This window comes from Martes martes, assembly GCF_963455335.1.
Source record: "Martes martes genome assembly, chromosome: 7".
Classification (NCBI taxonomy): domain Eukaryota; kingdom Metazoa; phylum Chordata; class Mammalia; order Carnivora; family Mustelidae; genus Martes; species Martes martes.
This window is the reverse complement of record NC_137894.1, coordinates 129,313,264-129,338,267: the sequence shown is the minus strand read 5'-3', so window position 1 is coordinate 129,338,267 and position 25,004 is coordinate 129,313,264. Positions and strand designations below refer to the sequence as shown.

At 45.7% G+C, this 25,004-nt stretch overlaps 1 protein-coding gene and 1 long non-coding RNA gene across 3 annotated transcripts in view; one reads left to right on the top strand and one right to left on the bottom strand.

Annotated features, from left to right (window-relative positions):
- LOC308345979 overlaps positions 1 to 22,903 on the bottom strand; it is a 30,186-nt gene extending 7,283 nt beyond the window's left edge. The window contains exons 1-3 of one of the 2 annotated variants that reach the window (XR_013967126.1): positions 22,634 to 22,903; positions 22,451 to 22,489; positions 11,539 to 11,625 (exon numbers count right to left, since the gene is read on the bottom strand). This is a non-coding gene — a long non-coding RNA (uncharacterized lncRNA). Of the gene's footprint in view, positions 1 to 10,504; positions 11,626 to 22,450; positions 22,490 to 22,633 lie in introns of those variants that run through there. The other variant, XR_013967127.1, reaches the window with a different exon arrangement.
- On the top strand, positions 1,809 to 24,875 carry BATF (basic leucine zipper ATF-like transcription factor). Its single transcript, XM_080808586.1, has 3 exons — positions 1,809 to 2,105; positions 4,382 to 4,486; positions 24,319 to 24,875. The coding sequence occupies exons 1-3, from the start codon at positions 2,043 to 2,045 to the stop codon at positions 24,526 to 24,528; spliced, it is 378 nt and encodes a 125-aa protein (XP_080664712.1). The 5' UTR covers positions 1,809 to 2,042; the 3' UTR covers positions 24,529 to 24,875.
- Positions 24,876 to 25,004: the final 129 nt, after the last annotated feature.

The following is a 25,004-nucleotide window of genomic DNA, read 5'->3' as shown; positions in this document are numbered from 1 at the left end:
CAGAAGTAAACTGATTCACCATCAGGTTCAGGGAAAAAGTCAAAGCATAACTGTGTCTCCTGTACGCGAACACTGCATGTAGGTGTTCAATAAACATTTGTCGAATTAAATTCATAGATGGAGCTAACAGTTGAATGAGGGAAACAGGGACAACAAACTAAGTAATTAAACTAGTAAAATAATTGGACAAAGTTTGATAAGGGCTATGAAGGACACAAATAGTGGCTAGGGTAGAGAGAACCACAGAGCAAAAGCAGGAAGGTGGTATTTCTGAGGCTCCCCAAGGCTTTCAGGATAAAAGCCAAAGTTTTCATCATGGCCTCCAGGGCCCTACACCACCTGGGCCTGATACCTGCCACCTTCATCTCCTGTTCCTCTAACACACCAAACACTTACACCTCAGGTCTTTGCCAGAATGTTCCCTCCTTTCCTTCAAGTCACTGCTCAGATGCTCCCTTTCAGTGAGGTCTTCCTGACCACCGTGTAGAAAAAACAACCCACTGACCCCCAGAATTCCCTAACCTACCCCCCCGCTTTTCTTCTTCTCCACAACACTTGTCACCAGCTGATGTATTCTATATTAACTTTTGTTTACTTTCTGTCTCCTGCACTCGAGTATAACTTTCAGGAGGGAAGGAATTTTGTTTTGCTCAACATACCGTTAGGACAATATTGTCTTAGGACAGAAATCCAGCCAGTGGGTACAAAATCCTTTAAGGGCCATGCTTCCTATCCATCCCAAGACTAGCAAGGCAAGCATTTGGCTCTCAGCCGTACTGGGAATAAAGCAAGGGCTTTTTCAAAAGCCAAAATGCCCAGGTGAGTGTTGCATTGCTTACTGAGAATGCTACAAGTGTGCTCACAGTAAGACTAAACACTGCAAGAAACAGCTATCTTCCGAGCGCATTTTACTGTCTGCTGGGGGCATTCTAATCCGTGCCATCGTTTGCTTCTGAAAACAGCCCCGAAAGGCGGGCACGGCAGGTTTTATCACTTTTCCGTTTACAGATGAAGCTAGAGGGGCATCGAGCTTAGGTGAGCTAGCCAAGGCCACAGGCATTCTGATCAAGTCAGAAAGCAAATCCCAGTTGGTGTGACTCCGAGTACAGTGCTCATTTCCCTGTTTCTTACTGTTCCTCCATTCTGGGCTTTGACCCGGTGACCTTCTTGAATCATTAAGATTCAAAGCCAGTCTTGAGCTCCTGGAGACCCTCCGCGTGAGAGGCTTCTCTTCCCTCCAGACGGCGGCATGCGGCCGAGAGGCGTAGCTGATGAACAGACAATTGAAACATCCACCCCAGAGCCTGCCGGTGGCTTTCAGACTTTCAGATCCCCGGGGCCTCTTCTGGGCCGGTAGTCAGGCGAGGACCAGGTTGCACAGCGAGGGGCGAGGAAGGCCTACCACAGGGCACGATGGGCAGCTGCTTTCGGGTAAAAACCAGAAAGAAATCCCAGTCTCACTGCTTTATTTTGGTTTAAAAATCAAGTCGGCTGACAATGGAAACTCTTTCCCTGCTGCCCTCTCCTCTCTGCCCATGTTGACAGGAGCCGGGCTTGCTAATTCGGGCTGGGGATTTTCCCTGCCTGGGCTGTTTTTCTCTTTTATCTTCATCAATTGAAGAGAGCTGTTCTGCCTTTCAAACAGTCGGAAGGTATCTGGGGTTTTGTGTATTTTTTTTTTCTTCCTTTCATATAATTCTGTGGGTCTTTTCCCAGATATGTATTTTCTCTCAAATTAACTTCGAACTTGTTTAAGTTTCCGCCCATGTGACTTCCAGTGTGAGTTACCAGAAACCACAAGAGAGAGAGAGCGCGCGCACACGAGCCCCAAAGCGAGCGACATGTCCCTGTGGGGAGCAGTGCCTCGGCACCCCAGAGTGAGGAGGACGCAGGGGGCAGAGGCGGCTGCAGGGCGGGCAGAGGAGGGAGCTGCGCAGGGGGGTGAGCTGGTGGCCCGGGAGCCATCAGGAAGGGAGGCCGGCTGGTGACCCGAGAGCCCGGTGGCCCCCCGGGGTGTGTGCAGAGCCCGGAAGATTGCAGCCATGCCTCACAGCTCCGACAGCAGCGACTCCAGCTTCAGCCGCTCCCCTCCCCCTGGCAAACAGGTAGAGTCCCCCCTTTCCCCGCGGCCCACCTTCTCATTCCCGGGAGGGGGGCCCTCGGAGCTCGGGCTACAGGTCCCCGTCCAGGGAGCCCCAGGAGGAGCGAGGAAGTGGCTGGGGGCAGGAGCGCCCTGTCGCAGGACGTGGTGTTTGCAGCTAAGCCGCGCCTGTTGGCCAAGACCCTCCTCCTGCACCCATCCCACCCAAGCCCCTTTCCCTCTCCACTCCTAGCGGGGCCTGCCCCCTTCCTCTCCCCTGGGCCCCCACCCCGTGGAGCTTTCTAGGAAGCCAGGAGGAGAATGCGCATCAAGGAACCCTGGTCTCTCAAAGGAAAGGGTCCCCCTTTCCCCAAGGCGAGAGGCACCGCGTTAAGGAGGCGGCTGGCATGCCCAGCCCAGGCGTGTGGTTTCGCGGGAGGCAGCCATCAGGGTAAGAGAGGGAAGGGGCAGGGAAAAGCAAAGAGGAGGAAAAGGGCAAGCTGGAGGAGGAAGCCAGGGAGCCCAGGAGAATCTATGTTAGCTACTGGGGCACGGTCCCGGCTGCTAGCAGGGCCAGTAGAGAGGGATGCGGGAGCTACCACCTAAGCCTCTCCCCTCTGTGGCTTCTGGATGGGGAGAGGAATCCGGAGAGGGCATTGGAGCTGGCTGTAGGAGTTCAGCTCCGCTCGGGGAAGCCAGAGCCATTGAGGTAGAGAGTCTGGGAGCATTTGGAATCGAGATTGTGACTTCCAAGTCCAAAGTTTTCAGCTTGAGGCTTGCCAAAAAAGGGGGGGGGCACTTTGCCTGCCCCCAAAGCTTCTGGAGCTTTCTCTGCACCACTTTCCTTGACATCCCTCTCCAGACAAGGGCTTCTTCATTCTCACCCGATAAGTCAAGGGATTAACATTTCTGCTCCAAGTTTGTGGTTTAAAAACCACATTCTTTCCTTAGCACAGATACCCAAGAGGGCTTGGACGGTGCTGCATCCGAAGTAAAAGTGTAAAAACGGATAATCCAGCATCTGTCATCAATGTCTCGCAGAAGAGCAGCAGGTTAGGAGGAGTCCTGGTGGAGACCTCTAGAGGGCAGAGAGTCCAGTCGTCTGCTCCAGATGGTATCACAGCAGCTCAGGCTGCCTGGAAGTCTGTATTCTTCTTAGGAAGGAAATTACTCATGGCTTCCATGTTAACCTAGTTCCCCATGCCCCTTCGAGAGAAGCACTTCCTTCCCATCTAACCCGATGCCCTCCTACTGCAATGGCCTGGAAGTGTTGGGCACACTCGAGAGACATCTGCTTGGTGAGCACAGTCTTGCCCCAGGAACAGTGTCTCTGGATCCTATGTGGGCGTGAGAGGGAACAGGGCAGGCACTCTGGACGGTTTTACTCAGACTCCTATACTCATCCTGCAATATCTGGTGGGGGGGCGGGGAGCTGGAGAAACCTCTGTCCAAGTAGAGGACATGTCCGTCTGTGGGATAAACTTAGAGGACACCCAGAGGTCCTCTTGTCCTAAGCGGCCATCCACTACCTGCCACAGCCAGGTAATCACCACCATTAAAGCTGTTCTCGACTTCTAGTTTGTATTAGGGCCTGTGCTCAGGGCCACGGGCAATGTCAAGGTCACTGAGCATAATGAAGGGAATGCACGAGAAAAAGAGGCCGATCTGGGATGGGGACCTCAGCCCAGGGATGTGGCAGAAGACACATGAATACAAACCAGTGAGGGGTGGGAAGTCCTGGGAAAGGTGTCAGACTTAGCATCAGAAGATGGATTACTGAAGCTCCCTGGGCAAGCCCTTTGAGCCTCATCCTCCGCACATATAAGATCAACCAATAATATTAACTGCACAGAATTGAGGAATTAAACAAGAGCACCTCTGAAAAAGCACTTGCACAGAAGTTGGCACATAGTAGGTGCTCAGCAAAGTTTTGGGGGAAAACAAATAGCAAGAAAATTCTAGGCTCAAAAGTGGGAGAGTAAGGGTGAAGCAGCCCCAAAGGGGGGAGAGGTGATAAAACACACTTCATCGCCTTCACCATTTTTTTTTCAAATACAGCCCTATCGAGGCCCCAGGGTCTTTTTCCTCTTCCTGTAGCTTTTGGCCAAAATAGCTATAGGGACCTAAGGGAGCATAACAGTGTGGGGAAGAGTCCTCTTTCGGGCTCAGCCTTTCGAGTGGGCAAATGAAAAGATGACGAAATGAAACGATGGATGGACAGATTCCAAGCAGCCCGAGAACCTGCTTTAACTCCGAAGAGAGGAGCACGCTCACCTAATTCCCGTCATCTGTGCTTCCCAGGACTCATCTGATGATGTCAGGAAAGTTCAGAGAAGGGAGAAAAATCGCATTGCTGCCCAGAAGAGCCGGCAGAGGCAGACACAGAAAGCCGACACCCTGCACTTGGTGAGTGTCCAGAACCTTCTTCAGCCTCTGGAGCCTAGGCTTTGCTTTCCACCACCCATGGATGCTTGGACCACAGCTTTGAGGCTTCCTGCGTGAGCGTGTGGGGGGGGGGGCATGGGGGTAAGCGGAGGGGTAGGGCTGCAGGGTGCGGTGCAGAGCAGAGACTCTCCTCTGGGTGTTTTGAGATTTAGTAGCACGGAATGAGCCGGGGAGATGAAAAAGAAATGAGCGCTTCTTCCTGACCCCCGAGAGGGCATGAGGAGTCAATGAGTCGATCATATGAAGGGGGCAGGCTGGGTGGAAGCAGACCACCGGCTCAGAGATGGGGTAGCCAGAGAGAGCTCTATCCCTCTCGAGCCTAGAGAGCACAAGGCAGGACTGTCTTTGGGAAGAATTTAGAAAGTGTCAAACACTTTGGGGGAGCCCTGATCCCAGTGTTGGGATCGCCTACGGTCCCATCCCCTAGGAGGCCAGTGGCAGTCACCCTGGTCCCTGACTTTGGGACAAAGAGGTCCGTAGGGTGCTACACCCTACTCCTCTTTCCGGAACATCATCATGATTTTATTTTGAAGTATCTTTTATGCTGTCCCAAGGGGTCTGTGAAAGATGTGGTTTCAAGTGCACTTATCTGAGATGGTCCCCATACTGGTTGAGTTGCCTCCACTCTCAAACTTTCTAGAGAAGGCTTTGAGCCCTGGCTTGAGCGGGAGCCTTGGGTCATGCTGAACTGCAAGTCCACCAGAGGACCAAGGCTCTGGTCGTGTTGCTGAATTCTGGCTGTGTGCTTCCCAGAGCGGTGCTTCCTCCTTATCTCCCATACTTTAGCTCTCTTCATTCTGCCCCTTCATTTGGTCCTTGGTCAACCAGCTCTTACTTCTCTGGCTCCTTCCTCTTCCATCCCCTGCCCCACCTCTACCAACCCCACCTTCCTGTCCTTCCCCCTGAACCATTCCCGGACCTCTCGCATCCTAGTCCTTCCCTTCAATGGTCAAGGGCAATTGGTACCCAAAATAAGTGCGTTTGGGTTTATTTGAAAGATTACCATGGCAATCAGTCAGTTAGAATAGTTGTTTTAACTCTATCAGGAAAAAGTAAGATGCGGTTTGGGTGGGGAGGAAAGAGATGCTTCTTTTAGCATTGTAAGGAAGCAGAGAAAAGTCTGCACCAACATCTCTGACGGGATGCTTATGTTTTATGAGAAACGTATTCAGCATATCTTCCATTGCATTCCAACATAGTTTTGAGTTCATAAATATTTGTGGAATGGAAAAAAAAAAGAACAAATGGACACCAAATTCTCCCTTCTTTGTGATAATTATGATCAGCTGCCTAAATGGGAAGTGGTCGGTAATGCTACTTATGGGTTCTCTGTGATTTCATCATGGCTGAGGGTCCTAACATCTTCCTGTTTACTATTTGAAGCTTGAAAATCTATGATCACTCACTTGTCTCTGAGTCTGATTCTAATTCAATATTTTTTATAGCCAAAAAGCAAGCAAATATATAAAAATTGGGAAGGATAAAACCTTCCTCTTTGTATAAGCGGGCAATATCCTGAGACTGTAAAACTACTGTGAGCTTTATAAGTTTGTACTATTTAAAAAAAAAAAAAAAGTAAAAAGTAAGGGTCGCTCAGCAGCTCTGCAGTCAGAAGAACAGGGCTTGGAAAGAAAAAAAAGTACAGGGTTTGAATCCTAGTTCCCTGACACTTGCTATCTGTGTGACAGATCTTAGAGACCTTCCATCTCCCCTACACTCAGTTTCCCTATCTACTCATTGGGAAATGACAGTGACTACCTCATAGAGACAACACATATAAAAGGTTCAATGCAGTGCCTGCTGTACAATACTCAAAAAATTTAAGTATAATAAGAGTAATTTTAATAATAGTTATTATTGTAGAAGCAAGATAAATAATCATAGCTGGGGCACCTCGGGGGTTCAGTCTAATAAGCCAGGAAGTGTTGGACTCTTGATTTTAGGTCAAGTCATGATCTCAGGATGATAAGATGGAACCTCTCTCTGGGCTCTATGCTCTGTGGGGATTCTGCTTCTCTCCTTCTCCCTCTCCCTCTGCCCCTTCCTCTGCTTGTGTGTGTACTCTCTCACACAATAAATAAATAAATAAATAAATAAATAAATAAATCTTTTAAAAAATCACAATGAAAATTAAATATCTATATCTATCTATCTCTCTATCTCAAAATCTCAGGGCTGAGACATTTCTTAAAGGCTGGAAAGTTCAGACACATTTTTGATGCTTGAGATTCCTCTACACATTCTCCCCCCACCCCCACCCCTACCCCTCCCACTGAAATGGTCCCCAGTGTATGCCTGCTCACTTCTAATGATGAGAGCTCCTTTCCTTCTTCTTTTTTTAAAAAATATTTTATTTATTTATTCGACAGACAGAGATCACAAGTAGGCAGAGAAGCAGGCAGAGAGACAGAGAGGGAGGAAGCAGTCTCCCTGCTGAGCAGAGAGCTGGAAGTGGGCTCGATCCCAGGACCCTGGGATCATGACCTGAGAGGAAGGCAGAGGCTTTAACCCACTGAGCCACCCAGGCGCCCCTCCTTTCCTTCTGATATGAGCCGAGGAGTCCTCCCTATCATGAGCTGCGCCACCCCTGGTCTTTGTCCAAGCCCGGGGGACGTATCAATGAGGGGGACATGTATGGTTCTTTGCTGTGGCAAGGTTTTCAACAGACTCATCTCTCTCTCTCTCTCTCTCTGTAAGGCAAGAGTTAGAACCAGAAGGCTTGGCCCATCTTGATTATGCTAGCCATGACTAGATGGAGAAGATCTCTGGGGCTTGGGGTGCATAGAGCCCCCAGTCATGCAGTCACCACAGTCACATCCACACCTCCAGCCTCAGCCTCTAGAATGTTCCCATGGTCCCCACACCTAGACACCAACTCCTCCCCAGCCTTTTCTTTGGAGCACCCTAGCATTCATCCTCACTTTTTGGGAAGCTAGCCTGGGGGCTGCAGCCAATTCAGCTTGTTTCTTGACTTCAGGTAAAAGCTTTTGGCAGCAACATTCAAGTCTGTCACCATCAAACAGAGGGGTTGGCTGTGGTGTGAAATGTTAATTTCCTTTCAGATGCAATCACCCATCTTCTCCGACCATTATCCTCTTAATTATGTTTGTGATTCAGGTAGAAAATCTTCTGGTATACCACTAGCATTCTTAGGGTTGAGAGCTGGGTTTACCCTTGACTCCATGCTTGGCTCCACATGTTGAGGTTCTGGAACAGTTTTCTGGCTCTTTCCCGCTCTACGACATAGCCAAAGGACCCATCTGCCAATATTTTAAAGACCAGCTACTGAGAGCATTGAAACAAATAAAGACCATGTCTGTATTGCTGTGCTAGCTTCATAGGCTGGGGTAATGTTGTTTTCTGTTTCAGCTTTGTCACTATTATCTCTCTTAAAATACCAAAAGCATTACTTCATTTCTCCAGTGAGAGTGTGGGATACTTACTATTTAACATTTTCAGTATCTATCCTAAAAATGGTTTACAACAAAACACCGAACACTGATTGCTTTTAAGAAGCAGAGTAAGGGGGCGCCTGGGTGGCTCAGTGGGTTAAAGCCTCTGTCTTCAGCTCAGCATGATCCCAGGGTGCTGGGACCAAGCCCAACATCGAGCCCCGCATCGAGCCCTGCACCGCATCGGGCTCTCTGTTCAGCAGGGAGCCTGCTTCCCTCTCTCTCTCTGCCTGCCTCTCTGCCTACTTGTGATCTCTGTCTGTCAATTAAGTAAAAAAATCTTAAAAAAAAAAAAAAAAAAACAGAGTAGGGAAGGAGCCTCTTTCTACAATTGTTTAATCTTATGCCAACTTTAGAACATCTTTGGCATCGACTACCCCTCACATAAACTGGCTCAGGTGCTTCTTTTCATAACTGTGATATCAACAGAGTCCACATTCTGTTTTAATTCTCTCTCGTTGGGTGTTTCACACAAGCCCCTGCTACACTTATTTCCTTTCCTCCCACAGACAACTATAAAATCTGTTAGGCGCAGTAAATGCATTGATTAAAAAGGAGAAAGGCATATCATTTCTTATGAAAATTTTATTTTTTTAAGTTTTCACTTAAATTCCAATTTGCAAACATACTAGACCAGTTCATCTCCAAAAGATATCAAGTATGCTAGTAAGTGGATCCAAGATGATCAGCTGAAAAATTATTAAAATTAATAAGGGAACCCTGTCAGCTTTCAAAGTTAACACAAAATGTAATGACTTTTCTATATGTAAACCATAACCAACTAGAAAATTTCATGGGAGGAAAGATTCCATTTATAATACCAACACTGGCAAGTGAAAGGAAGGAATACATTTTACGAAAAAAAATGCAGGGCTTAATTTTTAAAAACTTTAAAATTATTCTAAGTGATTTTAAAAACACTCAAATAAGTGGAAAGATCTGCCTTAATGTAAAAATAGCAATTTTCCATAATCTAGAAATTTAACTTAATGTAATCCCAAAAAAACCCAATATAACTTTCTGGAAGTAAGGAGGAGACTTAGATTAGCTATTCTAAGTTCTTAGTGAGAAAAAAACATGTGACAATTTCCAGGAAAATTTTAGAGGGGGTTAATTAAAGAAAATTAGCTGAACAAGATATTAAAGTGAATTATAAGTATAGAAATCAAAACAATGTGGAAAAGACAGAGCACTAGGCAGAAGAGAATACAGAAAGAGATCCCAAAGCAAACTGAAATTTAAGACCCAAGTACATTATCAATTTCTAAGAACAAGACACAAGAACAAATGCAAAATGATGATGATGGCATTTCAAACCAGTGAAGGCAGCCAAATCATTCAATAAATAGAATTGGGACAACTGGCTAGCTGTTTTGGGAAGAAGAAACTAGAGTCTTCATTTCTCATACAACATGCACACAGATTAAATACTAAAAAAAGAAAAAGAAAGAAACTTGGGGGGGGGGAGAGCACTGAAAAATTATTTTGGAATGAACTTTCCCAGATAAAGTCCAAAATCCTGAAACCATAAAGAAAAAAACTGATATATATTACCTTTATACATAAAAAGTGGAAATTTCTATATTCAAAATACAATATGCAAAGTCAAAGGCAAATGATGGATTGGGGAAATATCTGTAATACATATGACCAAAAAAGGGCATGTTTACTTCATATATGAAAGCTCTTATGAATAAGAAAATGATTAGCAATCCAAAAGAAAAACGAGCAATGATTATAAATGGGCAATTTACAGGGAGCCTGAGTAGCTCAGTAGCTCTGCTTTCAGCTCAGCTCATGATCCCAGGGTCCTGGGATCGAGCCCCTCATTGGGCTCCCTGCTCAGTGGAAAGCCTGCTTCCTCCCTCTCTCACTCTCCCTGCTTGTGTTCCCTTTCTCGCTTTGCCTCTCTCTGTCAAATAAATAAATAAAATCTTTAAAGAAATGGGCAACTTACAGGAAGAGAGAAATAAATAGCAAATAAATATGGAAAAGATTCCAGACCTCACTTAGGGAAATGACAATTAAAGCAACAGTGAGATTCCCTGCGGGACTGGCAAAGACAAAAAATGTTGCTAATATGGGATGTTGTCCAGACAATGGAGAAGCAGGCACCACCACACACTACTAGTGGGAGTATGTTGGTACAACTCCATTAGAAGGCAATTTAACCATGTCCATCAAAAACACTGTAACCTGGCCGTTTTACATCTAGAAGTCTATTTGCAAATGTACCTACAGATTACACAGTTATGTACATGTGAAAATAATCATTGCTGCATTGTTTCTTATAGTAAAGACTGGAAACAAGATAAATATCCATGGATAAGGAACTAATTAAATGAACTATAGCAGTCCATTCGGAGGAATACAATGGAGTTGTTAAAATAAGTTACATCTGAATGTGTTAATCTGAAAAGGTAATCCAGATTCGATACTCTTTTTTTTTTTTTTTTTTTTTTTTTTTAAAGATTTTATTTATTTATTTGACAGAGAGATCACAAGTAGGCAGAGAGGCAGGCAGAGAGAGAGGAGGAAGCAGGCTCCCCGCTGAGCAGAGAACCCGATGTGGGGCTCGATCCCAGAACCCTGGGATCATGACCTGAGCTGAAGGCAGAGGCTTTAACCCACTGAGCCACCCAGGCGCCCCACTCTTTTTTTTTTTTAAGATTTTTATTTATTTGACAGGGAGAGAGATCACAAGTAGGCAGAGAGGCAGGCAGAGAGAGAGGGGGAAGCAGGTTCCCTGCTGAGCAGAGAGCCTGATGTGGGGCTTGATCCCAGGACCCCAAGATCATGACCTGAGCTGAAGGCAGAGGCTTAACCCACTGAGCCACCCAGGCGCCCCCAGATTCTATACTCTTCAGTGAAAAAGATGTGAATGTAGTTCATAGTTTGCTCCCATGTACGTTTTTAATAGAAAGAAAAACATATATGTGCATGTGTGTATGAACTTAAATTTTTTCAAAAAGGTCTTCCCCCAAGGTTAACACTCATTTCTAAAAAGTAGGATAGAAGGTCTAAAGCAGGGGAGAGATACTGTGCATTTTTTCCCTTTTTTATAGAGTTTGGATGTTTTTATCATGTGCTTTTATTTTTATAATATAGATATTTACATTCTCAACATCGATCATTACTACATATGCATTAGGATGATTTCTAATTTGACTTCAAACATTGAATCATCTTCCTCTGTGACATTTTATCTCTTAAACATCCTACATAAATATCTCAATCCTTTGGGAGAACCAACTGTCCGTTGGGGTTTGTCAGGAGGGACCCTAAAGTCTACAGCACGGATAAGCCTCTACAAGGGATGGCAAATCAGTGTCACTTGTGTGACCGTCCTGGTTGATTGCAGGGGCTTGAAGGATTTTGAGTCAGTGTCCTAGGTCAGTGGGAAAGAGAGTTGAGATCAGCTAAGCAGCTTTGTTCATGAAAAGGCTAAAGGTAGAAGAGATGGTGGGCAGACAGTAATATTAGCCCGGAGCTATGCCTTTGACAAGTCAGATCTGGCCTCAAGAGTGGAACAGGATGCAAGGTAGAGTAACAGGGCCAAACCTGAGAGCTGGAACTTGGGTACTCCCTTGGCTGGGGGTGGGAAAGTTGCTTTCCTGGGGCTCGCTCCTGAAGGAGTCTCGGACGAGTCTAAAAAAAGAGAAACATTTATAGGTTGCAGGATATATTTTAAGGCCATATATAACAAATGTTATGAGTATAAATTATGCATGAAATGAAGCTTACAGCTATTGCTGTGAGAAAAAAACGTATTTACAATCAGAGGAAAATTGAGTAATGGAGGAAAAGCAGCTCAATGAAGATGTCAACCCCCAGGCCCCCTTAGAATGGCGCTATTGTTCTTGGTCTTCTGGAGAATACTGGAAGAGAAAGCTGTTTGTGGTCCTTTTTCACTCCTGGAGGTCTTCGCTTTCTCTCTGGAAGACCATGCCATAAGATTTGTTGGCATAGAGAAGGCGTAGGTCAAAACCAAAAAAACACAGAAGGAATGTTCTGGCTGTTCCATCCTTAAAAAATTCAGTGAAAACCAGCCAACCACCTGTGGAAAAGAGGCATTTGTCTTGGGCCTCTGTTGCTATGAATTTCTTTTTATTAAAAACGTACTAATTAAATACATGACTATGTACCAGGCACTGTGCGTTAAGTGCTCTACCTATGGTATCTCATTTAATCTGCTCAAAAACCTGGTTTTTTGTATTATCATTGTAATATCATTTTTGCATTAGGTTAAGTAACTTGTCCAAGGTCACACAGCTTGTATTTAGGTCTGACTGACTTTAGAGCCCATCTCCCTAACCATTACACGATACTGCCTCTTCCTTCAGACTCTCATGAAGATGTATTCATCTTCTCTGATATCCTCCTTGAGTCTCTTTCTGACTTTACTTTTTTGTTCTTTGAGGAACATCTTCCAAAATTCACACTTGTTCCTTCTCCACATTAGGCCTAGTCAAGAAACTAAAGTCTCTATGAAATATATCAATATATCCATCGAAGCCCCCCCTTTTTTTCAAGATTTCATTTATTTATTTGACAGACAGAAATCACAAGTAGGCAGAGAGGCAGGCAGAGAGAGAGGGGGAAGCAGGCTCCCTGCTGAGCAGAGAGCCCAATGTGGGGCTTGATCCCAGGACCCTGGGATCATGACCCGAGCCGAAGGCAGAGGCTTTAACTACTGAGCCACCCAGGCGCCCCTGAAACCCTTTTTAAAGAAAGCTGTGTTGCAGTAAATATTGACATCTATCTCATAAGAGAACACTCCTTGGCACAGCAATTCTACTTATAAGAGTTTGAAAGAAAAATGATACACAAAGATGCCTAATTCATCATGAACACCATGAACTGATAAATACTTTATCAATACTATAAAATTGGACATATGCCCAACGAGAAGTGATTAAACTATATTATGATACATTCAGACACTAGAATTTTATACTGCCACTAAAAATGACTATGTAGATCTATAGCCCTGAAAGATATCAATGACATAGCACTGAGGGAAGAAACAGCAACTTATGAAGAGTATGCAGAGTCTAATCCCGTTCATGTAAAATTTGTGGGTTTGGGGCACGTTTGCATGCATAAAGAAATATCTGGAAAGATATTCTCCAAAATGCTAATAGTGGTTCTTTCTGAGTGGTTGAGTTTTGAGTAGCTTACCTTACTCTGGTATTTTTCTATACATTTTTTATTGTGATGAATGTATGCCATTTTAAAAATAAGAACAATAAACTAGTAGACTATTTTCATTTGGGAAAAAAAAAAAAAAACATGTCAAGGCAATCCACCACCCCTAAAAGCTTGTACCACTGATGATGAGTCAGTATGGTTAAGTTTGGGAGGCATATTTGAGAGGAGGCCAACTCCACACCAGTCCTGACATTTATAAAGAATTTCTGTTCAAATGAGATTACAGGTCCCAGGTCACAAATTGACAGTGCCCATTCAAGCAGGAGTCTTCACAAAGCTGCGGTTAGCAGTACCCAAATGTCTTTCTCCTGAAAAGAATGGGAGTCTCATCAAAAAGTCCTTTTCTAAGCTGCTCAGGGATTTTCTTAGTTTCCTCTGTGGGACTCAGTCTGACACCTTGCTTCCTAGGGGGCATAGATTGGTTCCAGAGGACAAAGTCCCCTTCAGATGGTTGGATATCTGTAGAGTCTCATTTTGGGTCCACATGGTAGCTTGGGGGAGGGGGACTAACAATAATTATGGTTATATTCCCTTGTGTATAAGATCACAGAAAAGTCAGAGATGCTATAGACTAACCTGCGATGTAACCCATGGGGACACCAAGGTCTTTCTCAGGACACCCAAGAACCCAAACCTCTTGCCTGCCTACCATTTGCTTTTGTTTTGTACCGCTGTGTTGAACAGGACTTTGCTATGCAGATGGTGTTGCTCTTACATGTCCTTTTGCAAAGGGTAAGCCAAGAAGTGAGCCATTAACCAGAGGGTCTGAATGACCTAGACAATCTTATAATAGAACCCAACTATATACAGCAAGAGATGAGAAAGAGAGTCCAAGGTTGAGAGGGACTGAAGTTTAAGTATTCCTTTATGTTAAAAAGGTCTTAAAGTTGTAATCCAAAATTAAAAGCATAATACTACATTGGGGAAAATATTTGCATCAAATTAAATAAATGCAGATTTCATATTTATACCATAGAAAGAACATCCTTTTTAAGAAAAACTTCAAGACTCCAATAGGTAAGTGGGCAGAAGCTATGAACAGAAAGCTTGTGTAACGTTTTTCCTACCAAAATGAAAATAACCCAATTTTCTATTCTGATTGTGAAAATGATACACATTAAGACTTTCTCAACCTCAGCACTATTGACATTTTGAGTCGTATCATACTTTATTGGGAGAGGGGGTTGTTCTGTGCATGTAAAATAGAAAATCTACCTCCTAGATGCCAGTAGCAGCAGCTCACCCCACAGTTGTGATGATGAAAAATATTTCCAGACCTTGTCAAATGTCCCCTGGGGGGGCAAAATTGTCCCTGGTTGAGTATGCTGTACTGGGGAACAGACACATAGAAAATTCTTCCTCCTTGGTAATCAATAATTTATAAAATTACAATGCAATTAAGAAGCTTGGGGCACGTGGGTGGCTCAGTCGGTTAAGCATCTGCCTTCAGCTCAGGTCATGATCCCAGGAGCCTGGAACAGAGCCCCACACTGGGCTCCCTCCTCGGCGGGGAGTCTGCTTTTCCTTATCCCTCTGCCCACCCCCTCTTGTGCATTCTCTCTCTCTCTCTTCCTCTCAAATAAATTTTAAAACTCTTTAAAAAAAAAAAGAAATTAAGAAAACTTCAGAAGTCTAATTGGCAAAATATATTATTTAAAATTATAGTGCTTAAATGCCAAAGGGGTTGTAGTAACATTGACTTATATGTTCACTGCTGATGACACTGTATATCTTATGTAACCTTTTACAGCATTACAATCATGAAATGGAAGACTGGCCATGTCCTTTGCCCCCCTAATCTCACTCCTACAAATTTATCCTAGGAAATGATTGAACAAAACCCATTATGGGTCAAGATGTTCATTGCAGCATTGTTTATAATAGCAACGTTTTGATAGCAACCAAAATGTCCAACATTAAAGAAACCATTTTAGGTAAATTGTGGCTCTTCCATGTGATGACATAGTCATTAAAAATGATAATTATGGTGATGATGTAGATGTGACAAAGTCATGACAAAGCAAAATACAAATCATATTTACAATGTTTGAAATTTCATAAAAATAAGTATGCGTTTCTTAAAAAGATGTCAATATGTGCAAATGAAAACAGTTGTGCTAAAAGTACTAGGATCGTGGGTGGGTATGAGTTTTAAAAAATATCTTAAATGTAGTTATACTGTATATTTTTTATTTAAAAACAAGAAAATGGTTAGAGATCTGTGTGAACTCAGGAGGACACTGAGGACAAGGGCAGCAATGTATCATTGAGCTAGAATTTGAGGGTCAAGTTTTAGTAAATCTTACCATTTATCCTCCAAACGGGAACACTTTTGGAGGTGAAAAGAGCACACATAAGAATGACCCCAGGACAACAGGTATGGACTGGGACTGTCCCAGTACATATTTCATCACTCTCAGTTTAGGGAAATTAAGGAGGGTGACCTGGAGCTCTTACAAAGCAAGATATTTATTCAAAAGTAGGATAAAGTTCAGAACCAAGCAGAGGAGACTAGATTCCTAGGGCCAAAGTACACTTTCTTACAACTGAGGATCCTCTAACCAAAATGTTTTCTGGGTGCTCAGCTGGTACAAGTACCCAGAAAACATTTTGGTTAGAGGTGGGACAGTCCAGAAAATTCTATAAACAAAGGCCAATTTCCCAGTACTCGATCCAGTGTTAGAAGAGATGATCAAGCCACTCAACAAGTATATATTAGCGTCCTACGTGCCAGGTATGGTTTTTTCCAGGCACTGAGAGTACAACAGGGACAAGACAGAGCTCCTGAATTCATGGACCTTACATTCAACTGGACGTCACCCTGGAAAACAGGCAAATAAATGGACAGGCTAATCAAACCAAGTGAAGAGAACTTCAAATAAAATCAAATAGTGCAATGTTGAATGTGGTTAAGGGGTGGGTGAGGACAGTGATCAAGGAAGGTCTGTCTGAGACCCTGATATTTGAGATCAAATGTGGTGCGAGAAAGAGACTGGAAAGATCTGGGGGATCTCCGATCACAGCAGAGCCTTGAGGCCAAACTTTGTGTGGCCAGTCAAGAGTCAGAAAGATGCCTTGCAGGACCAGGCCTTTGAGAGCATGGGAGGCTCAGGAACAGGGGTGCTCGAGCCGCAGGGAGCAGGAACCCGATGGGAAGGGGGTGGGTCAGAAAAACTAATTCAGATCTGCCTGGGGCATGTATCTGAACCTAAACTCTGATCTACAGACTGGAAAGCAGTAACACCTCACTGGGCTGTTCAGGAGCTCAATGACAGGTCAAAGACAAAAACAAAGCAATAGTGTATTTGTTTTGTTTTGTTTTGCATTGAGGTGAAGGTTAATATTTATTCATTCATTTGAATGCAAAGCACTTGGCATTTTTTTTTAAAGATTTTATTTACGTATTTGACAGAGAGACACAGAGAAAGAGGAAGCACAAGCAGGGGGACTGGGAGAGGGAGAAGCAGGCTTCCTGCAGAGTAGGGAGCCTGATGTGGGCCTGGATCCCAGGACCCTGGGATCATGACCTGAGCCGAGGGCAGCAGCTTAATTACTGAGCCACCCAGGCACCCAGCACTTGGCATTTTCCTATAAGTCAATCAGATGAAGATATCAGATGTATTATTATAGATGAAAACATATGCCCTTCCTTCCACTTGTTTATAAAAGCTTTAAGAGCACTAAGGGTTTCATTGGCCTGGCTTTTTGCCGCCACCGCTGGGCAAGTCCCCTGCATTTGGTATGGATGGGGAAAATCAAGTTCCAGTTAAGGAAACTATACGCAGAGTTCTTAAAATGCTGTTAATTCTGCTACTCCCACCCATAGCTTTATTTTGGGGAACAGAAGTGTTGTTAAATAGAGATCTAACCTGGGCCTTTTTTAAATGGGGAATCTCTTAAACTCATTTGTAACCATATAAAGTAGAAGCTATAAAAGATATTAAAGTCTTGGTTAAACACTCCATTGGAAGTTTCATGGACATCATTAAAAGATTCTCCATATGCAGGGTTTGGTAAATTATTAGAGTCTAATTTGGCAGTCAAGCAACAGGATTTTATCAAACACTTACTATGTGCCAAGCACTGTCCTAGTCAATGATGACAAAACAGTGAAGACAGCGATAGACCCTCACAGAGCTCAACAATCTAAAGGGTAACTAGTTAGATAAAGTTATCATTAATGAGATTCTAATAGATACCCTACCTCCTGCTTTTCCATCATCACAATGAGTTGTTCTGGGCTACTTGAAATTGTTTTCACCAAATATAATAGCAGTGCAATAGAGAGGCACTTTCCCTTAAACAAACATTTACTTTCAAAAGATTTTTTTGACTTAGAAACATTCTCCCACTTTTCTAAAGTTATTTGTATTATATTTACATGATTTATCCTATATATATTAAGATAAAAATATTTAATAAAATAAAAATATAAATATATAAATTTAATAAAAGTAAACATTGCCTATATTTATATCATTACATATATATTGATTTTTTATTTAAATTCAATTTAGTTAACATATACTGTATTATTAGTTTTGGGGTAGAATTTAGTGATTCATCAGTTGCATATAATACCCAGTGCTCACTATGTCAAATGCCCTCCTTAATGCCCATCACCCAGTTACCCCATCCCCCCACCCACCTCCCCTCCAGCAACCCTCAGTTTGTTACCTATAGTTAAGACTCTTTTATGGTTTGTCTCCTTCTCTGTTTTCGTCTTATTTTATTTTTCCTTCCTTTCCCCTATGGTCATCTGTTTTGTTTCTTAAATTCCACATATGAGTGAAATCATATGGTATTTATCTTTCTCTGACTGACTTATTTCACTTAGCCTAATACCCTCTAGTTTCATCCACGCCATCGCAAATGGCAAGATTTCATTCTTTTTTTTTTTTTTTTTTTTTTTAAAGATTTTATTTATTTATTTGTCAGAGAGAGAGAGAGAGTGAGCACAGGCAGACAGAGTGGCAGAGGGAGAAGCAGGCTCCCTGCAGAGCAAGGAGCCCGATGTGGGACTCGATCCCAGGACGCTGGGATCATGACCTGAGCCGAAGGCAGCCGCTTAACCAACTGAGCCACCCAGGCGTCCCAAGATTTCATTCTTTTTGATGGCTGAGTAATATTCCATTGTATATATAAACACTACATCTTCTTTATCTATTCCTCTGTCATATGTATATACATATTTTTAAAGATTTTATTTATCTACTTGACAGACAGAGGTCACAAGTAGGCAGAGAGGCAGGCAGAGAGAGAGGAAGAAGCAGGCTCCCCGCTGAGCAGAGCCCGATGCGGGGCTCGATCCCAGGACCCTGGGATCATGACCTGAGCCGAAGGCAGAGGCTTTAACCCACTGAGCCACCCAGGCGCCCCTCCTCTGTCATATATATTTTTAAGAGGAACCAGCTATGAACATGATTCATTAAGCTCACCTGCAAAGTGTTTTCTTTTCAAGTCTTGATGCCTGAGACCTGCTTGAGGACAATCAAATTGGAACCTCTTACAGGGGTGAAGTTCAGGAGTTAAAATTTTTTTGAAGCTCTTCAGGTGACTTAAGTGTGCAGCCAGGTGCTTGTGGTAGAACATGCAGAGTGAGTCTGGGACAACTGGGGGCGTATATGTACCCAGACACTGTCCCCAGAGGACTGGCAGGATTGAAGGAAAAAAAAAAAAAACAAACTTAATTCAAACCTTTGTGTTCGTGGCAATTACTAGTCGTTTGTTTTTTGGAATTGGGCTTGCTAGTGGTAACTTTCCTAGGTTGAGATATTGGTCAGGATTCCATTCAGCTACAAGTAATAGAAAGACTGTCAAACAGGCATCACTAAGTCTTGGACAAGGAATTCAGAATGGACAGGTCAGGGCCAAGTGCAAGAATGTCATCAAAGAACCGGGCTACTTCTGTCTGTGTGCAGGTATCCTCGCTATGCGACTTTCATCCTCAAGGCTGCAATGTAGCTTCTAGACCTCCGGGCACCAATCTGGGTTGAGGGAGGGTGGCTTTTGTCCTGGTGAGGCTTTACCTTTTCATTTGGAAAGGGTAGCTCTACCCCCAGGTACTTCAACTTAAATCTTATTGGTCAGAATCTGTCACATGGTCTTGCCCAGCTACAAGAGAAGCTGAGCATTTGATCAATTCTCTTTCTCGCTCTCTGGAGGGAAGCAAGGAGGAGGAGGTTAGGACAGTAGAGATTTCTTCAGAATCGGACTTGTTTGTTATTCAGTGCAAAGACCTGTGGCTTGATGATTCTTTGCTCCTCATTGGGTGAGGAAGAGGAGTTGGGGCCAGTTCCCCCGGGACTGGTGGGAGGGGTAGGCACAGATCCTCCCAGGGCTTGGGAAACGTCCTACACCGGTTCGCAGACTTCTCCAGAAACGGTGGGCTCCCCGCTGTATCTGTGTTTGGTGGATCGGTGACTGCTGGAGACTGAACGTATTTAGGTGTGAGAGATAAGCTTCACTCACCATTCTCATGTTTAAGTGTAGGTGAGAGCTAAAAGGTCACCCCATCGATAAATGACTACGTGTTCTGTTGAAGAGGAACACGCAGGGACTATTTTCACTCTTCTGGAAATCATGATTAGAGCCTTCAAGGAGAAGGTCAAAGCACTAAACCAAAGCCGGCGGGGAGGAGGACCACAGACCTGCTCACAATGCCTGGAGAGCCCCTGCTGGAGCCTGGGCCAGAGCCTGTCCTTGGTCTTGGTCCTAACTGGCTTCCTTGTGGGTAAGGGAACTGTCTGGGGAATCCCCATCATTCGTGAGCTCTTTGAGTGACCCCCTTTCAGCCCCTCCAGTAGGGAATTTCCCAGAATGTTCCCACACCCCCATGAAGCCTCTTCCTTAACCACCCCCAAGCGGCCTGTAGTTCAGGGTTGGCATCAAGTAACTTCAGGGCTGGGGGTGAATTAGGAGCATTATTGTCTGGATTTTCAAGAGGCGGGAAAGAGGGAAGATGAAATTGGAAAGCCGACAGGGCTGAAGCCTCCCGGGAGATAATTACCAAACCTCGTAAGATTTAAACAAACGTCAAAGACAAAGAGAATAGGGTGGGCACAGACTCTGAAGCCAGGCTGCCTCATTCAAGTCGTGGTGGTGCCACTTCACAGGCTGTGTGACCTTGAACAGGTTACTTAACTTCCCTGTACTTTTAGGTTGTCCTCTTCTGCAAAATGTAGATAATCACGTTATCTACCACAAAGATTAAAGATAATAATACCCGCCAAATACTTAAAAGAGTGATTGGTACATGGCAGCATTCAATAAATGTGAGTTATGAAGTCAAGCTAGACTATTCTTTTAAAAATTTGGTTTCCACTAATTTTTCTTGTATAAATTGAGTCTACGTCCCTCTGCCCCCTGCGACTTTCTCTTGGCGTTCACACACACTCCTTCCTAACAAGTGGACCGGGTTAAAGGCTCATACACTCAGGTATTTAACTTGGAATCTGAAATATTTGAGGGTCGACAAGGGCTTGGAGATTTTCTAAGATAATGGTTCCTTCTAATGTTTTTCAGTATTCACTGCACTGAGAGCCTCTAGCAACCCAATGCCAGACTGCACCCCAGACTGTTTAAATCAGAATCAGGCACCAGGACTGGTAAAGATCCCCAGGGGATCCCACGGATCCCAGGGTGTGGCCAAGGTTGAGAATCATTGTTGCGGTCCAGTCTTCCTGTTCTAACAGGAACAGGGGCTCAGAGAGGGAAAGTGAGTCACAGAGGCTCACCTAACCAGCCAGTCCCCAGTTACTGCTGATGGAACCCGCTGTCGCCATGGGCTCTGGACCTCACGCTGCGTGTGGAGGAAGGCCTAGCTGTGAGTGGGCTCTCTGAAAGAGTAGCTGGACAGAGGATTCCCTCCCATCTCTGGGCAGGAATGCAGACGATCTGCTCCTCAACTAGAAGAGTGTCACCAACTCGGGGTTCCAGTGTGGTGTTTAAAGATCACCAAAATCGGGACCCAGTGCTCTTTTGGGACACTCTAGGGCAGCCGAGGACTTCTTACTGATTTCTGAAGACCTTCGGTCACTTAAGCCACCAGTCTCTCAGGGGGAAGCATTGGGCATGCCAGAGGGAGAACGGGGCTGAAGATGGGAAAGGCTCGAGCCAAACCCTCTCTTGCCCCTATGTGGTTATGGGGCTTTGGGTCAGTCGCTGAAGTGTCTGGACCTCTGATAAAATCAGTGTCTTGAGGCAAATTCCAAAGCCCTTTCTCCCAGCAGCTGCCGCCACCAGCCTGTGGTCATTCGGAGGGGGTATTTTGGGTAGCTTTGTCCCAGGGTCTCAGTTGGCCTCATCTGAAAAGTGGAGATCATGGCAAGGGCTGGCCTCCCGTGTCCATCTCAGGGGGTTACCGTGAGGAGCCTGAAGGACAGAAAGGAATTCCGAAAAGCGGAAAGCAGCTCACGCAGAAGCCCGGATGCCGGCCTGCCGCTCCCTGACTGCGTGTGAGAGGCCAAAGTTTCCTTCCCAAACATTCCTCTCCCCTCCCCGCTGAGTCCTGGGTTTCCAGCTACCACTGGGGGGATGTGGTCATTGTACCTGTGAGTAAACACCTGCTCCCATTGGCCGCCTTGGCTAGTTTGTCCCCGTGTGAGTGCTTTCCAGGGCATGACTGCCCCAGGGAGGGTCAGAGTGGACTGAGCCGGGGACATGTTGGGAGGAGCCCCCCCACCCCCGCCCCCCAGCCACTTCCTCCCGCAAGGGAAGTCGAACTCGTGCTCTTGCCAGTGTCTGGCTGGCTGCATGGCCCCTAGGCTGCCTGGTCTGGTTTCTCTGGGGCCCTAGCAGGAAACCGTCTTGCTTCCCAAGGTAAAGACAAGCTTCTTGTCACAGGTGGTTGTTTTCTGGTCAGAGGCAGCGGTGGTTGTGAACCCCCTCGCAGAGCTCTGGGATCTGCAAGCCAGGAGGGGGGTGGGGGGTGGCGGTGGGGAGCGAAAGCTAGAGAGAGCTCAAGAGAGCTCGCTTGGGGAGGAGGAAGAACGGGCTGTCACTTCCCGAAAGCTGGGCCTGCCTCTAGGCGGGGAGAAGGTCAGAGCGGTTGGTCCCTGTGGCCCGCCTACCCCACCCCTCCCTTCTGCCTCGGGGTTTGCCCAGGCTCTTCAGAGCACAGAATTTACAGTAAACGTTGTCACCAGTGGAAACTCTCAGAGGGGGCGAAGAAAAGGGCTGGAGGAAGGGGCGAGGACTCCCGGCCCCCAGTTCCCGTCTTAAAACCACCCCCCCACCAGTCTCATGGGTTGCTTTCTCTTACCTTTCGGTAAAGAGGGGATGCCCTGCCTCTGGGATGTGCCTGGAAACAAGGAAATGGTAAGATAAGGGAGCCCCCCCCCGTACCTCGCCGAAGAAGCCGGTGCCTCTGACTCCACCGTCGTGGGTCTGAGTGTCCTGCCCACCCCCATCCCATTTCAGAGACGGCGGTTTCCTTTGTACTGACCTCGGCACCATTTTCTAGCTCAAAGCCACACACAGGAAATGCCAGGCTAGGGCTGAGCCTGCTTGCATCGGTCCTTCACGAGTGGATGGAAGCTGGCCTGATGGGTACGGCCGCAGGCATAAGCTCCTCTGCCACTTAAAAAGGAACCCTGGGGTTCACGGATTAGGGCAGTCGCCAGCCTACCTAGCTCTCTCATTGGACCACAGCTCCTGCTCCTGGTGGGTTATGTAAGGCACCTCTTAAACGGCAAGTTATCTTACACCTGCTCACTGCCCATCACGGTTTTGAGTCAACTGTTCATCCAGCCATCGGTGTCATTAGCCAGTCAATCAACAGATATTTGAGTTCATACTGTGTGCCCGGCACATAACAAACAGGCACTGGGTACGCGCTTGACTGATTAAAACCAATGTAATAGTGTGTTTAACTTGTGTTTTTAAACTCGCCTGATCGTTAGTTAGAATGACCTGGGGCACTTGTTAAAAATTCAGTGAATTCCCAGATTTTACCCCAAATCCCAAACCCACTGAGTTCAAATCTCTAGATTTCAAGAACTGCCTGAAACTCTAATAAGCCCTTCAAATAATTCTAATACTATGGCCATGCTGACCTAAGTCAAACAAAACTAGAAATATTAAGGCCTGGTTGCCAACTCAGGTTGATTTTTGAATTGAAGTGTAACTTACTTTTACCTCTCCAATGCCCTTTTCCCTTCCTCTGTGGCACCAGGGATTAGATGAGTCAATCTGTTTGGTTGACTCAAGGAATGTGAACCTTCAAATCACATTGGAAATGCAATTCCCTTAGGTAGCTTTGTTTTCCAGTAAACACTAATTACCAGAGTGGAATTGTTGATTAATTAATGATGTGATCAGGAATCAGCACTCTTGGACCCAGAGTTTGCCTGATTAGCATTTATCTGATGGTGTTCTTAGCAGCAGGGGAAAGGTGTTTCTGGAAAAAAGCACATACGCCTGGGTGGAACACACACAGGGTGCTTTAAACCAGGCTCTCGAATGGACTGGCCAGCAGAATGAAACCAGCCAGCAGAATGGACTGGAACTGAACCGTGTGGTGGGTTTTGACCACTCGATGTTTATAAAGACCCCGGTGTTCTAGAATCTGGTTAAGTAGACAGTTAACTATGGACTCCGTTAGGCTAAAAGCCCATCCTGGGAACATTTGGAGAGCTTGCAGTATAACATTGGGTGGAAAAGCATGAAATTTGTATAAGCTGTTCTCTCAAACTCTTTTCCATTTTTTCAGGCTCTCACCTGTCAGCCTGTTTCCCATAATATACACTTGCTGCTCTCACCCCACATACACACTCGCAGAGACCCACATACACACACACACACGAAGGCACACACTCCCGTCCATTCCCACGTGCTCCTCTATCAGGTGAGATCCTACGAAGCTGCCACCCTTATAGGGCAAATGGACAAACACCAGCAATTTTATGGGTTCAAGCTTGTATCTGGGCACACACATGTGTTCCTAAATGCACCCACGCTCTCATATGACCCACTCAAATACATGCACACACACGTGCAGAAAAAAAATCACTGCTGCCCCTCCCCACGGCTGTGCTGGTGAGAAGCGAACCTGTCTCCTCCCGCTCCCCCTTCCTCCCATCCTGTGCCTTCTTTGAGACTGATCTCTGGTGCTGACTTTTCTCCGCACAGGAGAGTGAAGACCTAGAGAAACAGAACGCGGCTCTGCGGAAGGAGATCAAGCAGCTCACGGAGGAGATGAAGTATTTCACATCGGTGCTGAGCAGCCATGAGCCCCTATGTTCGGTGCTGGCCGCCAGCACGCCCTCGCCCCCCGACGTGGTGTACAGCGCCCACGCCTTCCACCAGCCTCACGTCAGCTCGCCTCGCTTCCAGCCCTGACTTTCCAGACATGGGGTGGTGGGGGACGGAGCCCCCCGGCCCCCAGCTGCCCTGGCAGGCCTCAGGAGGGGCACACGGACTGTGGCCAGGCTGCCCTCACCCCCAGGGCCCTCTCTCCATCCGGAGACCCGGAGGCAGAGGCCCGGACAAGGATTGAGCACAAGACTGGAACAGCTGCGAGTGTGGGAGGCCACCCAGTGGTGTCGCCGCCTGTCCGTGTGTGCTGAGCCCCCATGCGGATGGGAGGCCCAATCCAGAGTTTGATGCCCGACATGATGCCCGAGACCCGTGGCATTGAGGGAGGAGGGGGGGAGAGGGTGGGGGTTATTTTTCTAAATAAATTTCTTAAAAGAAACCAGCTTGGCAAACAGTTTTCTTCTTTTACACACTTCCTTGAAACCCTAAATTCTGTGGGGTTGGTGCCTTCTTTGGTCCTTGGTCTCGAGACTCATTAAAGCTCCATAGACGGCTAATAT